Source organism: Poecilia reticulata, linkage group LG19 (assembly GCF_000633615.1).
Source record: "Poecilia reticulata strain Guanapo linkage group LG19, Guppy_female_1.0+MT, whole genome shotgun sequence".
Lineage (NCBI taxonomy): Eukaryota > Metazoa > Chordata > Actinopteri > Cyprinodontiformes > Poeciliidae > Poecilia > Poecilia reticulata.
Genome location: NC_024349.1, coordinates 24,541,339 through 24,557,928, shown reverse-complemented (window position 1 = coordinate 24,557,928; position 16,590 = coordinate 24,541,339). Strand labels below are relative to the sequence as shown.

Genomic DNA, 16,590 nt, shown 5'->3' with positions numbered 1-16,590 from the left:
ATGACATAACCTTGTGACCAGTTGCTCAATATTCCACTTTTAAAATAAAATCATTTAAATAGGAATGCGACACACTGGAAAATGACAAGTAACAAACAGAACATACACTCAACCCAAACCACGTCAGAGGGGCGAAGGAATTTCTTCTCTTTTATGCTCTTTTTTTTTTTTCTTCCGAATGAAGCACAGGCAAATTAGACTAATACTTGTTTAGGATTTAACAAATTCAACTGACTTCCAAAGTTAAATAGCTAAAATAATTTAGCTTAGAAACTAAATATTTAGTTCCAAACTCCATTTAGCACTGAGCTAAACATTGAGTTACCGCTGAGCTAGCTATTTAATTAGCTTTGAGTTAGCATAACATTTAGTTAGCTCTGAGCTAGCTAAATGTTTAGTTAGCTGTGAAGTAAATATTTAGTTTTGATCTAAATATTTAACAAAATATTTAGCTTGTAAATTAAATACGTTTGAAACTATGACATTAATAAATGAATGTAAAATGAATAACATGGTAAAAATATGTCTTTGAAAAACAAGCCCTATTTCTTTTCCTCTTATGACCGGCTAAATAACACAAATTATTGCTATTAATGCATAACTTCACAAATGGTACCACACATAGGTCAAAGCATTGTCACATGTTTGAATGGTTGAGACCTATATTCAAATGAAAATCTGTGAGAAAATGCAAAAGAGTTTTATGGGTAGGAATACATTTGCAAGGCAGTATGGAATATCAAAAACGACAGAACAGTCAATATATCTATAACTTGTTATACAATTGTTAAACTTTAGACTCTTAGTATAGCGGTCGTCTTCTGGTACAATCCAATTTCAAAACTCTACAACAATGTTAAGAGCAATAAACCGTTTGTTTCTATGTTTAACTGAAGCATTTTCAGAATTATTTTGTTGGATTATGTTTTAGAGAACCCTTGACATTGTTTCCATTGCTTGTAAGTTAACCTAACCTACTGTCGTGTTTTGTTGTACCAAAAGACTAAAGTGGTAACAGGACATTGGCACCTCCAAGGGAAACACAGGAACTAGGGATGAATAAAAACTGAGAACAGACGACCAAACAACAAGTGGGTAGAAATCAGTAACTTAAATACCACATCGACCAACTGAAAACAGGCAAGTGAAATCACCATAAACATAAACAGGTGTGGCCCTACATTGAGTAGGTACATTGAGGTAGATTTGTCAGAACTGATTCCTGATTTGTAGTTTCCAGCCTTCTCGTCAAAAGCTGATAGAGGAAGTTTCATAACTGTGCTTTGTGTCACACCAGTTTCACATCTTTTGCCAGCGGCCAGCCAGAGTTCAGGATCATTTTCTGAACAATCATGCTGCAGATTTTAGTTTTGGAGTAGAAGTAGAGCTCTGCTTTGGTCTTGGTCCGCCTTAGACTAACCGTGGCCTTGAGCCTCCGGGTCTTCTTGTCAGCTCTGCCCATGCCATGTTTTGATGAATTTTGATGAATTTCTTTACAGTTTTGGACGATGGCCTTGTATCGGTACACCCTACTGTAAACTTCCAAACAACATTCAGTCTGACCTGTCTGCTGTGTTCCCTAATATCCTCTAACAAACATCGGAGACAGAACAGCTGGATTTATACCAAGTTTAGATTACACACACGTGGAGTTTAGGTAAGAATCAGGTGACTTCTCATTGTGGTTTCTTGTGTTGAATAAAAAGAAAAATCTTTCACAGTTGGTGTTAGGGTTATACATTTTGGCTTTCCTCAGTGAGCATCTTGACTGTGAAAGTGACGTCAGGGTTCCATTAACGTCGTGCATTAGACAATTATTCAGTTTCACAGCTTCAGTCAGCCTTGTCTGATGCTGACATCATCCTCGACTTATGATTCCTTAATGTCTTTTCCAGTAAATTCAAAAGAAAAAAGTGGGGTGGGGTGGGGAGGGCAGGATAGTAGAAGCAATAGTGAAGGAAGATAGTTGTTTTAGCAACAAAACACACATTATGTTAAAAGATTATTGTTCATTTTACTTTATAAAGTTTAAAATAAATGTTAAAATTGGACTCAAAATTATTCATATAGCTGGTAACGTCTTTGGGGATCAGCCAAGAAGTTTGCTTTTGATCAGAAATGACAGACTTATTCTTTCAATTATACAGAAGAAAGTGTTGCTAAATTAATCTGGAAAAGCCCTGTGTTGAAGACAAACACAGGGGCGTGGAGGCTACAGCTCAGGAATTTCAAAGCCTAGAGAAAATTAGTTTGATGTTGTTTCCATTTTTGAAACTCCGTCAGTGGTCAAGTTGCAGCCTGGTGACTCCCATACATGATACCTCAACGCTACAGAGTGACTGGGTGCATGTGAAATGTGTATTACCGGATAATGACAACAATAATTCTAAATATTTGCCTGTCCCAATCTTCCCACTGGTTTTAGTTGTGGTTTAATGGAAAAAAAAAAACAGTGAATAAATCGTCTCATTTGTATTAATCACTACTTTCAAAATGAGCAGAAAATAAAAAATGAACGTGAGATAATGTGAGTAATGTATTTCGGCATTGGTTCTTTTTGTTTTGTTTTGCAACATGGCCCAGAACTACCAAGTTGAAATCACAGGGCTTTCATATATGCGATTTTCTTCAATTAAAAAGGCATTATTTATTTTTTCAGTACTGTAAGCAAACAGTTAAAGGGCTGCTGCTCAGTGAGTCCAAAACCAGGCCAAACATTTCACATGCCTAATTAAAAAAAACAAGCAAACAAAAAACATGACATATGGAATGTTTGATTTTTTTTGTCTGTTATATTAGTGCCAAAAAAGGGGGGGAAAAAAACAAAAAACACACAAAATTGGGGTTTCTTTATACCGCATTACAATTTTTTTGCCCTCCGCTTTTCTGTCATCATCACATTCTCATATCCATGTCACATACTTCAATAATTTTTAGTTGAGAAGTTGAAGATGCTCCGTCCTCCAGCACGGCTAAATAAGCTCTATTTAAGGTTATAGCTTATGGAGCTTGTCGAGTGTTTATATTTCAAAACAGAACTGCTGTTTCCCTGTTCTGGGATATCGCTGCCTCTTTAATTCTTGTTCCGCATAAGGATTACCATCATCGTCATCTCCTGGATGGCGGCCAAACTACAACACTAAATAAGGTCTAAGACAGGGATGCCCAAAATCGGTCCTCGAAGGCCGACATCCTGCATGTTTTAGTTCTCTCCCTGGTGGCAGTAACAACCTTTTCAGCATGTCAATGTTCCTCTTTGGTCATCTAACGAGCCATAATATGATCCAGGTGCGTTAAACCAGCAGGAAACATGCAGGATGCCGGCCCTTGAGGACCAACTTTGGGCACTACTGGTCTAAGAGTAGACCAGTAAGAACAAAGAGTTCAAAGTTAGACGAATGTAACTAATTTTAACCTAATAAACCATTAATCGACAACTTGTTCAAAATTTTAAAATAGACATTTAGAAACCAAATCTCAATATAAAAAAGATGGACCCAATTCAAACATATCAGTTCCTCTAGAGCGATGCTATCAAGCTGAAAATACAGAGCAGTTTGGTGCTTCTGGTGGTCCAAGTGTCAGTAGGTCTTATTTCACTCAGAAGAAGCTGAGCAGGAAGTGAAACCTCTTTTCAGAAGCTGCTCTGATTGGTTGGGTTCGGGTCCAGGCTTCCTGTTTGTGGCGAAGCAGCCGGACATGCACCCCAAACCTGCAGCTCACGCTCCATCAGAACTCATGCTCTGTAGTGACATCAGCAGCAATATCACCCGGTCCACCAAGCTGGGTGGTTTCTATGGAGACCGCAGCTTGGTTTCCTGCAGGTTTGAAAGGATAAAATTTTAACAGGAAGTGATCAGAATGTGTGATCCAGTCAGTTTCATTGCTGATGTGTCATTTTCACTTCGTCACCTTCGAAGTGACTTTTGTGCACATACATCTCAAGTAGTGTGAATATCATGAAAACATCATCTATGCAACGCTATTGTAGAGATGTTGTCACAGGTTAAAGTTATTTACCTGAGCTCCTGCTGCAGCAGATTGAAGCCAGCAGGATGCTGCACACGCAGTACGGGCAAATGACCAGCAGGTGGCACAGGAGGTGCACCAATGACACAGAAGGAGAAGGAGAACTTGCTGTATGATTAGCACCATCAGCTGAAGAAGTGGAAGCTGTCATGGGGTAGGAAGATGGTTGAGGGAGAGGAGGATCTGGATGAAGATAAAAGATACGTTTGGTCACTAAAGCAGACACCACCTGCTGGTCAGATGGAGGAATTGCTGCAAAGTTAGCGATGAAATCGGCTGTTTTCTTAGAAATTGTGCCAGTTGAGATAATAAACTCAACCTTTTCATAAATAAGATAGTATTATTATAAATGCTTCTCCATATGCATCTGTATTTAGTACTGGACTGATCTTATTACATATTTCTGTAAATAAACTAGTATCTGAATGTTCTATACAGTGAAACAATATTTATTGTGAACTGAGGGTACATAAATGAAGCTAAATCAATCATGTCTGATTGATTTCTGGACATGTCTGGACACAGGAAGTGATGTCACTATCCTCACCTCTGACTCTTAGATAGCTATGAGGTGATGATCCAGAAGTGTCAGTAGAACACCAGTAGGAACCTTCATCGGACTGTTGGACTCTGTGAATAATGGCCTTCTGAGATTTGACTCCATCTCCAATAATTTGACTGTTCCTGTAGAAAAAAGCTGCACGGATGGAGCCATCTTTGTGACGACAATGCAGAGTGACATTGATTCCTTTCACCACAGGAAGAGCAGGGATCTCTAGAATAAAAACCCTGTCTGAATAGAGAGACACAGATGAGATGTTTATCCTGTCACAAACATCATGATGATACAATGTCAGGTTCAGAAAAGTTTGATGTGGTTCCAACAAGTTTTGATAACTCTCCTTAGCTGTGTTCCCCTTAGTCTGGTAAAGAAAAAAATAGCCCTTTATTCTATGCTTTTCTATGTCTGGACCCTTAGCTGTTGAGACACAATTGCTTGCGGGACTGTGTTAAAGTTTTAAATGATTCGATCTGATTTTACCCAATCGGTAACGTTTTACCATGAAGTACATAATGTGCCAGCTTGAAGAAAGATGCTGGAAACTGCGTGTGCTGTAAGCAATCATCATCCACTGCAACAAAACAAATGCCCAGCCAAACAACATCTTTGTCAGCAATATCCATATCCAGCCCTATCTGTCCACAAGTTTTTATTAAGTTTGATTAAAAACCTTTCCGTTATCTTTTTCTTACTCGGGACTACAACCGCATTTGTAAAGGTTTTGGATAAAATTTCCTGCCCATCAAAAACCTGTCCTAGTTTTATTGGACAGTTGAGCTTAATATAATGGGAAAGGGGTAAGAATTGTCTCATAATATCCTAAACTGGCTCTGATATTTTTTGACAGACAAGGGTTATTCTGTCCCCTCTTAATTATAATGATGAGCTAACAAAGATAATTTGTGAGGGACACCAAGGCTACACTCTTGGCCAATTTTATTGGATTCCTAAGCAACCCCCATGGCTCAGATTACTACATATCCATCCTACAACATAATTATGCCGAGAATATGACCACTGGACCATACTTCACTAAAGTCACAGAGTTAAGTGTTCAAAAGAATGACAGAAGTCAATATTTTTGGTTCCAACAATACAAGCACAGGGATCCGAACAAACTAGACTCCATGAAGCTGAAGACCTCAAACCAAGCAAAATACCCTACCTTCTTTCTGGTTAACAGTGATATTGATGTGGTCACTCCTCTGTCCTGCACTGGTTTCACACCAGTAAACTCCAGTGTAAGAAGACAAGAGGTCAAGGACACAGAAGGAGTCTTTAAACACCCCAAAGTCTGATCCAGATGCTCCACAGGTTTCAGTGAGTGTTCCTTTGGTCCTCTTAACTGTCCATCCATCAGCTGTCTGTCCATCCTCACAACTCAGAGACACTGATTGTCCACTGAAGAACTGCTGAAGGTCTGGTCTGACGATCAGAGACACTGGAGGGCAAATGGGAAGATAAAACAAATCATTTTAGCATTTATTTCTTCAGTTAGCTTGAGGAATTTCAAGAATCTCAAGCCACATTTGTCACATAAACCAGTAAGAGGATCCAACATCCTGTGGGAACAGGTCATATTTGTCTGGCAGATTGCAGTTTGTTACTTGTGGAGTACCACAGGGTCCTGTATTGAAAACATTTCTATGCTGACGGTACTCAGATATTTTGACTGTCTCATGCTTTCTCCATTCAGACCATTTACAGTAGCTTTCTATCTCGATCATCTGTATGTCACCACCGTCAGTAGTCGTGTTACAATCAACATTTTACATGCACATTTTGAGGAATTGCGTTAGAAAAGGTTGATGGAACAGAAAAATTCAAAGTAACTTCCTCAATTTAGAAAAAAAAGTTTTATGCTCAACTAAAGTGGTTTTTGGCATTTCTGAAAAGAGTTAATGCGCTAAAGAATGTAATAGAATGTAAGTTTCCATACAGAGCGAGGTAAATGTTCGCTACGTCAAAATTTGACGTAGCGAACATTTACCTCACTACCTCCTCATAGGTATCAGTATACAAATTATCCAACCTTCAGAATCTGTTCCTCCTGCCAGCAGAACAGCTGAGACTCCTGGAACACAAAGGTTTGAAGATCCGCAGTCAGCCAAAAAGGAAGAGCTTGATTGGTTACATTCAGAGGAAGTTGTTTTTTTAAAACAATTTATAAGGATTTTCAAGTAAATCTATGCACCAGAACATTGACAGACTAATAAAAACTGACAAAAAACAAACTCACAATGTCACAAACAAATTCTAGAATGATAATAAAATAACTACTAGATACATAAGTAAAAAGCTGGGGCAAAATTTAGGATCGCGTTATTTCATTTCCATCTTCATCACCATTCGGAACCATTCTGATCAATTCTTCAGGGTGTCACTTCATCTGTATGCGTTAGCTGAACCTGCTGTAACCCTGGAAGGACAGATGGACAGAAAGATGGATGTAGAAGTTCTGGTTCTGGACTCACCGAGCAGCAGACACACTGATGGAACCTTCATGATGTCTGGATGGAGACTGAAAATCAGAGCGACTGACAGAAGGATGTCCTGCACCACTTCCTGTCATCAGAACAACACCCCATCTCCGAACAAACAACTTCTGTTACATTTGTAGTAGAATCACTGGTTTCGCATCCTGTCTGATCTAACATTTATGCATCCTGTTAGCGCTGATGTGTGATTCTGAGCTGATCTGATGAAAATTATTCTTTATAATTAGGTTCTCAATGCAAACTGGTCAGTTTTTGTCTACTTTTGCCCTCTGGTCCAAATGAAACAATGAGTGGTGAAATATGAAAGGACACTGAAGAGCTTCAACCTTTTTAATGGCATCAGTTCAAGTTTATCAAAAACTTTACTCAGACAAAATACTTTATATAACAAACAACAACCATAACAACAAAAAATAATTTCCCTAAAAAAAGAGTCAACGTACAGTCAAAGGGAAGCATGAAGGATGAAGAGTCATGACTAGTGAAGGCTGACATGGAGGTGTTCTAAAAATCCGGCTGGGTTCTGCAGAACTTGAACACCGGGACAAGTGGAGATATCCAGCACCACAGACATGACCACATGTGGAGGTCTGTCCAACCATTCAATCCTCCTCTCTGCAGAAATGTCACATAGGCGGAAGACTAGAGAAAGACAGTTTGCTGGCCGACCTCACTGATGTTCTAGTCAGTTGCTGGAAAATCGGTAGCCTTGTGGAGGCTTCTGGAGTCGTCTGTGCCATGTAAGCTCCATTAGGCAGAGATGCACCTCTGTCGTAAGCCCTGCAGAAGACACAAGACAGTTAGTCAACACAAATTTACAGCAGAGACAGGTCCTGTGGACGTGGGAAAGCTTTGCTACACAAAAAAAAAGAACAGATAATGGTGGTGTACAGACAAAGACGGAGAAGACTGATTGTAGTAAAATCGTCCTCCGAGGCTGCTCTTCAGACTCTGTCTCAGGCTGCTCCTCTCAGGCATATGGTCGGTTTGGTCGGAGTTCGTGTCGGACCACAGCAGATGTTCTGTGGACCACACACAACTATTACAAATAATTCTGAACAATGAAACCAAGCATCTAAGCAACGGCCAATATTTAAAATATGTCAGTTGTTGTTACAAATGTGTGCAAAACTTTATCAGTGTTCTGCTCAAGTTGAACAAACACAATTTTGCAGTTGTTGTGTTTCCATTAAATAAGAAACACAATTAAAATCACACATGAAGTGGCATTAAAAACATGATGCCCCATCATCCTACTAGTTCCTTGTAGTTGTCTTCTTCATGGTTTGCATCAGTGGCAGCATCCGGTTGTTGATCATGTGACTTGTGATGCAAAAAAAGTGTTTCCATTGCAGTTTTGTAAAATACACTTGCAGTACATTCTCTTCAATTTAGCCAGCACCAGTTAACAGCAGATGTTTTAAGGAATTAGTGTCTGGTCAGACTAGGAGTGGTTCAGAAATAGTCTTGGGCTTCTACTTGGTCAAGCAGAGTTGGATTGCCTCCACATCTTTTAAATTATTGAATGGGTAGACTCTGACCTCTGCATCATCAGATCATTTATGATCTGCTCCATGTGGTGTCAGGAGGAGTTTCCAAACCAGTTTAGAGAACAGGACAGAAAAGTATTCACAGAGCTAACCTTCAACAAAGAGAGACACAACCTTCTGCTTCAGGTTGTTTCCACCCTTTTGGACGGTGCAGACATAGAGACCGCTGTCACAATGGTTGGGGCTGTACAAAGTCAGACTGAGATCTCCGGTTCTTAACGGGTTGTCCTCCATCTGTGTAAGACCTCTAATCATCTCAGGGCAATGCAGTTGGATTCTTGGATACAGGTGGACCACCTGGTCCGTGTCTACGCGTCTCCACTCTACTGTTGCCGTGGGAGGAAGACGAACTTTGGTTTTACAGGGCAGAACAACAGCTTCCACCCCCTCTGCAGTCTTCACCACTTGCAGCTTGTATACTGAGGAATGAGCAAGAGAGCATGGTCAATCGACAGCTGAAGGTCATGGTCTCCAGTGATGGTGGAGAACAATTCATCCTACTACATGTAGTCAGACTTTGCCTAAAGGTTTCAGTCTGAACATGAAGCAGGTACCATCTCAAGGTTATATACCTGGATCACGTTTTATTCTCTTATATCTCCTATAGATGACCAAACCAAAGACAGCAGCCAGGACGAAAAATAGAATCAGCACCACTGCCAGAGGTAGCAACCACGTCGGATGAGGACGTTCTGCAAGAACCACAAAGAAAACATTTAAGGTTCTATCAGGAACTGGAGACTAGCAACACCACAGAAACCCACAATGACTTGGATCCACACTAACCCTTTACTTGAAGATGTACATGGATACGGCTCAATTCCCGTCCGAACCTGCGGACAGTGCAGGTGTATGTCTCACTGTCAGAGACAGTAGGGTTCTTCAGAGTCAGACTGAGGTCTCCGGTCCGCAGAGCATCCTTGCTCATCATTGTTCTATTGCTGTACCGCTGGTTCTGCTCAGACAGATCATCGCCACTCTGCTGATGGATGTGAACAGTAGAAAACTTAAGGTCCTCGCGGCTCCACACAACCGTGGACTCCATGGAAACAGAGACGTTGACCTGGCAGGGCAGCTGGACCAACTCCATGCTGTCGAACACCTCCACACCCAAAGCATGCTGGGAAACTGAGGGAAACACAGACTCCACTGTTTTTTTCTACATTTTCAATGTAGTAAGTAATAAAGAAATAAAGTTTATTTACAGTAGTGAGCATCCATCTTTCCATCCATTTTCTGTACACCCTTGTCCCTAATGGGGTCAGAAGGGATGATGGTGCCTATCCCCAGCGAACGTTTCGGCCGAGAGGTATGGTTACCTGAACAGGTCGCCAGTCTGTCTCAGGGCAATAGTGAGCATACTTCCACTAAAAGCTGCTAATTGATGCTAATAACTAATTTTTCATTCAGTGGTTTAATGTTTTTGCTAACTCTTAGCTGACATTTAGCACATTTAGCTTCCCCTAGGTTGACTGTTCTGGATAAATTCTAAAACACTAATTTACTTGTCTGTTTTCTAAACTTTTAGTAAAAAGTTCAAAGTGCAACGTCAGCTTGACAACCAACTTTTGATCATGAACTTTTGAATCACACTGTGAATTGGATGAGTGTAAACTAACATTGACTGGTTTTGCTGGCTTAAAATCATTTACACTGTCACAACTTAACAGGTTACAGCCTGTAGCTGTAAGAGAGCAAAGATGTGTTGGACATCATGGTAGAGTGGTTGTGCCATCATGTTGCGTCATCAAGTGGTTTACAGGAACTTTTGGGGAAATCCCTAGAAAAGGAAGGGAGTTGCTATGACAACAAGTCTGAACAGGTCTGTGTCCAACAACGAGGGGAGGTTCAGCTGAGTTAGCTTTGTTCACATTAGATAGAGTCAATATAAACAGAATGTCAATATTTATATTATTCTAAAAACTGTCTGTATGACTACGTTTGCTGTAATGTCTCTAGTATAAATTTAAGCTTTATTTTACCGCATCAGGTGAGGACCGGAGCAAGAACCATCAACACAGACTGATTACATACACTGCAACAGGTAACAAGCTGAAACAGGTCAGATCATCAAAGAAAGGCTAGTTTGTTCCATTTCTCCTGGTTATGGAGGTAAATTCTAATTTTTGTCTTTGTTTCAGTATTTGTGGAGAACATAGCTGGAGAACATCTAAGTTCAGTCCTGGTCAAACTTCTGAGACACCAGGAACAGTCACCTCTCTAAAAGAGTTCATGGAACATTAAGCAAGACGGCACCGAGAACACCGCACCCTTTAGTAGAACATTCAGAGAGCATGAATGGTGGTAGATTTTACCGTAAAGGAGAATCCCAGCTACAACAAACATTTTCATCCTGTTTTATGAGAACTCTAGGTGAAGCGCTTCTGAATGAGCACAAAACTTGCAGCTGTGCCCCTCCCAGCACTGAGTCATCATGGTGCAATAGATTATCTAAGGTGACCTGATTCTGATTCAGTACAGAAGCAGAAAAATCACCCAGCCTTCTGAAAGCAGTATAGCTGAGGTCATCCAAATACTGATTCATGTTGGTCCAGCACACCGGACCTGGCAGAAATGTGACCCGATTCTAACCTGAGCATTAAAAAATGCTGATGCTTTTATCAGTGGTCTATGTTTCACCATGACCAGGCGAGTTCCTTTCTGAAACAGTGACTCCTCTAGACAATGGCAGAGTTGACCCCAATAGACTGTAATATTCTAGTTTTGTTGGGTTTGTACATAACCGCCTTTTCCACCCATCCAGGAAAGGCCTTATATAGAGAAATGAGCTGTAAATGGCAAGAGCATAGTAACAATGAACAAAGAACTCAGAAATGACCAAAACACAAACTCAAATGAAAACCAAAAGCCAAATACCCAAGGATCATGACAGTACCCCACCCCCAAACAAATGCCCTTGTGTCACAGGTGTCACAGAGAGATACAGAATTTGTTGGGTGTTGGATCGATCAAGCAAAGATGATTCAGCGAGTCACACTTTGGAAAAGCAGGGGCTGGATGAGGTATAGAAAAGCTACAAAACAAGTGGCAAAAGACTTGCCATAATTTTCAGACTATAAGCTACTACTTTTATCAGTGCATGCTTTGAGTACTGTAATGTGGCCAATAAACAGGTTTTTACAGACTGGTTTCAGCACATCCTCAAGATGAATGTGACATTTAGAGTGACAATGAAAGAGAATGCATAGGCAGGCAGTGATTGATGCTTGTATTGTATCGAGTCTGTCTCCCTATCAAGAAATATTTTGTTCACCATCTGTACTTCTGCTTAAATTGTACACTGGATTATCAAATAACTTTGAATAAGTAAGCTATAGACATAGCCTAAATTTAAACCTGTATGAATGCAATTTAGAAAACCAGGAATTACTATGGTGGCTTTATCATGCCACTATAAATGACCTTATCTGATTTGTAAGTGTGAGTGGTGTAATATATGCTGCTTTCGAAGTGGAGACTTGTTTTACAGCTACTGTAATAGTCCAGCCTCTGGAGTTTACCGTCTGCTCCTGATATATTGGATTCATACTGTGCTCAGAGATCACTTACCAAGCAGGACCAGCAGCTGCTGTTGAAGCATCTTAGACCTTCCACTGCTGAAAGACCTGCAACCTTCTAAAAGTTACTCAAACTCCACAATTAGATCCAGAATCCGGCAGTCGGTTTCAAATCTGAACTTGGGGAACTATTGGAGGTTTTCTTTTTCTCTTTCAGTTCCTAATTTAAAGATCAGTTCACATGTCTTTAGATTCCTGTATCTTGAAATTTCAGCTCCTCCCCTGTGTGGGCGGGAATAATCATTCATACCAAGGTTTGTATGGCCGAGATCATAGAGACAGTTCCAGATTGAACCTGGAAGACGTTTGGGACTAAAGCAGACAGAATGTCATGAGAGACAGACCTGAGACGGACAACTCAGACTCAGGTTTTATAACTGTATTCACTGTGGTCTACCGCCACCTGGTGGGCATAAACTACAATCACATCTGTCTTCATCAGGTCAGCAGGGGCTGGATGGAGAAAGAAAATAATGATGCATAGAGTAAAAGTGTGCAAGAAGGAATGAGGGCTGTAGTTCTGAAAAGCAGCGGTACATGAAAGTAGATATAAATCCTAGAACAAGAAAGTTTATTGAAGAACAAATTTTCAAGGTGTCAAGGTGAGGTTGAGTGGGGAAAAATAGGTGTTTCATAAACATGACTAGTGGTTTTTTGTTTTATTGTATTTTTTTTAATTCATTGTAACATATTAGTGTGTGCTTTTAATGTAATACTCATGGGTTCATTTACCTATATAGTTATTGTACTATGTATTGGAAACCTTCTTCCCCTCCAATAAAGAGATAAAGCAATTTAATTAAGTATAATTATATTCAATAATAAAAAAGGACTTCGTTATCTCTCGTTCACAATCGTTCCAACAAACCACGTGATCGTCTCTCGGCTAGACCAAAGTGTGTCGTAAGGCTCCAAAACTGCTCTGATATAAACCAATCAACAGCCTGGACGCATGTTACGCAGTCAGGAAGAAGCATGGGAAGGCGTTTCAGCTGTGAAATTTTTACCCCTGAATTTAGACTGTCAGGTAGCATTTCCAAACAATCTCATTTAGGTACTTTTAATATCTTGAGCCAGTTGTTATTATTTTCACCCTCTATATGCCTAATTGAAATATCAAGATATAAATATTTGTATGAAAACTGTTCTGATGTCACAACAGCAATAACCTTTTTAGAATATCTGCCGGGAAACTACCTGACAGTCTAAACTCTGGGTGAAACAGCACTTTTTCAACCGGCTTCAACGGCAGAAAAATTGTTTCCCCGTTTCTTTGTATCAGCCAGACAAGGTTAAGGTAAGCTGGGCAACAGAGTCCCAAGACGGTTTAGATGCTTTGTTTTAGTGAAGAAAAGGAAAAGGTTTCGCAATTCCAAGCTGCCTATTAGAGAACTGTAATGACTATAAAGCTGTAGGACATTATTAGACGATTGACACCCAGATGAGTTCCACAGGTACAAATGAGACAGAAGAAAGAGGCAACTCTGCAGGGGGTGTCGGGACTCTTGCACTAACTGTGTTCTTTGCTGCCATTGGAGGAACTTTCCAGTATGGCTACAACATCTCAATCATTAATGCCCCGACCAGCTATATCCAGAACTTCATCAATGACACATACATGGAACGCTGGGGAACAGGTTTGGATATTCCTCAAGTGACCCTACTGTGGACCTTTATTGTCTCGGCGTTCTCCCTGGGCGGGTTGCTGGGGGCCCTCTTAGCAGGACCTATGGCAGTTCGTTTTGGAAGGAAAGTGTCGCTACTTTTGAACAACTCCTTCCTGCTGGTTGGTGCTGTGCTTGTGCTGACATGCAAGTTGGCAAAGTCATTTGAGATGATCATCCTCGCTCGTTTCCTGGTTGGGATTAACTCCGGAGTCAGTATGAACATCCAGCCCATGTACTTTGGTGAAAGTGCTCCCAAACACCTCAGAGGCGCCGTGGCGTTTTCCTCGGCTGTTTTCACTGCATTTGGAATCTTCTTTGGACAAGTTGTCGGACTCACTGAGCTGCTGGGTTCAGAGCCTCTGTGGCCCTACTTACTAGCTAGCAATGCTTTGCCAGCATTGATCCAGCTAGTGACCCTGCCCTGGTTTCCCGAAAGCCCCAGATACCTCCTCATCGACCGTGGAGACAAGGAAGCTTGTGTCCAGGCTCTTGGAAGATTGCGTGGAGGAAAGGTTCCCCCTCTGGAGATGGAGGAGATGCTTCAAGAGCAGCAAATGTCTGCGGCCTTAAAGTCTGGTTCTTCGGCTCCTTCCAAGACGCCTTGGTCTCTGTTCAAAGATCCGAACCTACGACTTCAGCTCAGGATGGTCATGACTGCAAGCAGCGCCATGATGCTCTGTGGCAACGACTCCATCTACTTCTATGCATACTACATATTTCTGGAAGCAGGGATTCCACCAGAGAAAATTCAGTATATCACCATTGGAACAGGGGCATCTGAGTTTACTGCTTCCCTGCTGAGTAACGTCCTGATTGAACGGGTGGGCCGCAGATACCTTCTCGTCGGTGGGTACAGCCTCATGGTTTGTTGGACCATCGTCTTCACTGTTGCTCTCACCCTTCAGAGCCAAGGTGTCGCAGGAATGCCGTACCTCAGCATGGCATGTGTGTTCGCCTACATCCTCAGCTTTGGCTTGGGCCCTGCGGGGGTCACAGGCATATTACCAGCCGAGATCTTTGACCAGACAGCTCGGCCAGCGGCTTACATGGTCGCCGGCTCGCTTATGTGGATCAGCCTCTTCCTGGTCGGAATGTTGTTCCCTTTCATTGTGAACGGGTTAGGAAACTACTGCTTCCTACCTTTCCTGGTCGTCTGTCTGGTCTCGGCTGTTGTGCTCGGTCGAACCATGCCAGAGACTAAGGGGAAGACTCTGGCAGAGATTACAGCTGAGTTTGACAGAAAAAATGAAAGGGCCTTACAAGTTGAAGAGCCTGAGCAGTACCAGCTGGGCAAAGCAAGCTCCTTAGCAACAATGGAAGATAACTCTGAATCTAATCATAAAACTGTCTGACATCTAGGAAAAGTGTAAACAGAACAGAGGTAATGAAGTATTTTTATGCACTTTAAATGTCATTTGGTTAACATGTCATATAAATGTTACGCATTTCTTGGTACCCCTTGTAAACTAAATACCTTTACCAAGGGTACTGGCAAACTGCCTGTATGATGGATAAATATATGGATATCCAATGATGACCCGGTTGGAACATTTTGGGATTTACTTCTTATAATGCTGGAAACTAACAAAATCTTTGATTACTAGCATACGGTAGCATGACATAAATCAGTGTAAACCAATTAACCTGCTCTTAACATGACCGAATGCTTTAAAGCAACATTGAGAAAGTGCCTTTTACTTATGCTTAACTTCCATGAGGATCCAACATCACAGAGCCAGTCTAAAACACAGCATACCTACAACTTAACAAGCTTACTCTAATTCACCATCAACATCTCTTTGAAGGTTGTATCAAGTAGATATGTTGGCAGAGGAGAGAGCAATCACTTGAACTGCATGTGATAAAGGATTATCCACTGTGCATGGACACATCTGCACTCCCAGAGAGCCGTGGTCGTTTAGTGGGATAATCTTTCCAGCCCACCTCAAGCGATGCCCTGTGCTCGTTTCCCCATCTACCAAACCATGTGCAACAATTTTTTTTAGACATTTATTTATGCACCGGCTGGACTGCTCCTTTAATTTAACTATATTAGTTAAATTCTTCTATACATTATGCCCATGAGAACATATATTTATATTTCATAAATGGAGACATTTTTAAAAAATTTTTTTTAGAATTTTAGCTGCACTACTTAAAAAAAAAAAAAGACCAGCAGATGTCACCATTGTCCTCAATGTATGCTGGAATATGATGAGAATGAATGGGAAATCAACTTCTAGCCAACAGCTGGCACTTCCTCACCCCTATAAGCCTTCTGTGAACCGTCGGTCCCAGATTCTCTGTGTTCCTTAATTACATTCAGATGCCAAACTGAATTAAATATGTGACATACTCATCTATTTATGCATAAATCTTAACGTTTTGCATGCTGCTGACTGTTTGCAGTGAATGAATGACTGAATGTACAAACACTGTATGGCACTGTTATTCCAAAGAGTTCTTTGACAATCGTCAGTGCTGGTATATATACATATAAAAAAATCTCTGTGTGATATTCTCAGGCTCTATTTATAGGCTATCGTTTCTGCAGGCCAATATTTATTAGACAATATTTATCATACAGATGGCTGTACTGCATGTTGAATGAATAAATAAGATGTGATGACTCATGCTTGTCTCCTGTCTGATGTGGTTTGACTGATTCCAGCTGTCTGAGGCGGCTGCTTATTTAAAATTGCGTTT

General features: G+C 40.9%; 2 protein-coding genes and 1 pseudogene across 3 annotated transcripts; 1 reads left to right on the top strand and 2 right to left on the bottom strand.

Moving 5' to 3' along the window:
• Positions 1–2,793: 2,793 nt before the first annotated feature.
• Positions 2,794–7,261, bottom strand: LOC103482044 (Fc receptor-like protein 2). The gene is made up of 6 exons (XM_008437955.2): positions 7,066–7,261; positions 6,624–6,665; positions 5,757–6,032; positions 4,577–4,822; positions 4,021–4,212; positions 2,794–3,818 (listed from the first exon to the last, which is right to left on the bottom strand). The coding sequence occupies exons 1-6, from the start codon at positions 7,094–7,096 to the stop codon at positions 3,730–3,732; spliced, it is 876 nt and encodes a 291-aa protein (XP_008436177.1). The 5' UTR covers positions 7,097–7,261; the 3' UTR covers positions 2,794–3,729.
• A 150-nt stretch (positions 7,262–7,411) lies between these two features.
• Positions 7,412–12,536, bottom strand: LOC103482043 (uncharacterized). 2 transcript variants are annotated; one of them, XM_008437954.2, is made up of 6 exons: positions 12,210–12,536; positions 9,426–9,767; positions 9,212–9,331; positions 8,732–9,058; positions 7,985–8,111; positions 7,412–7,869 (listed from the first exon to the last, which is right to left on the bottom strand). In XM_008437954.2, the coding sequence occupies exons 1-6, from the start codon at positions 12,238–12,240 to the stop codon at positions 7,716–7,718; spliced, it is 1,101 nt and encodes a 366-aa protein (XP_008436176.1). In that variant the 5' UTR covers positions 12,241–12,536; the 3' UTR covers positions 7,412–7,715. The 2 variants fall into 2 exon arrangements, with proteins under 2 accessions (XP_008436176.1, XP_008436175.1); XM_008437953.2 differs by lacking the exon at positions 12,210–12,536 and adding an exon at positions 10,955–11,212.
• Positions 12,537–13,459: 923 nt separating this feature from the next.
• On the top strand, positions 13,460–16,518 carry LOC103482042 (solute carrier family 2, facilitated glucose transporter member 11 pseudogene; annotated as a pseudogene).
• The last annotated feature ends 72 nt before the right edge of the window (positions 16,519–16,590 follow it).

Coding starts and splice junctions, on each gene's coding strand:
- LOC103482044 (XM_008437955.2), bottom strand. CDS start 7,096: ATGAAGGTTCCATCAGTGTGTCTGCTGCTCG. Junction 6,033..6,623: donor AGGAGGAACAGATTCTGAAG/GTTGGATAATTT, acceptor TTTGCCCTCCAG/TGTCTCTGATCGTCAGACCA. Junction 3,819..4,020: donor CTGCTGCAGCAGGAGCTCAG/GTAAATAACTTT, acceptor TCAAACCTGCAG/GAAACCAAGCTGCGGTCTCC.
- LOC103482043 (XM_008437953.2), bottom strand. CDS start 10,991: ATGAAAATGTTTGTTGTAGCTGGGATTCTCCTTTACG. Junction 9,768..10,954: donor AGCTGGGATTCTCCTTTACG/GTAAAATCTACC, acceptor TGTTTCCCTCAG/TTTCCCAGCATGCTTTGGGT. Junction 8,112..8,731: donor TGTGTCTCTCTTTGTTGAAG/GTTAGCTCTGTG, acceptor TGTGGTCCACAG/AACATCTGCTGTGGTCCGAC.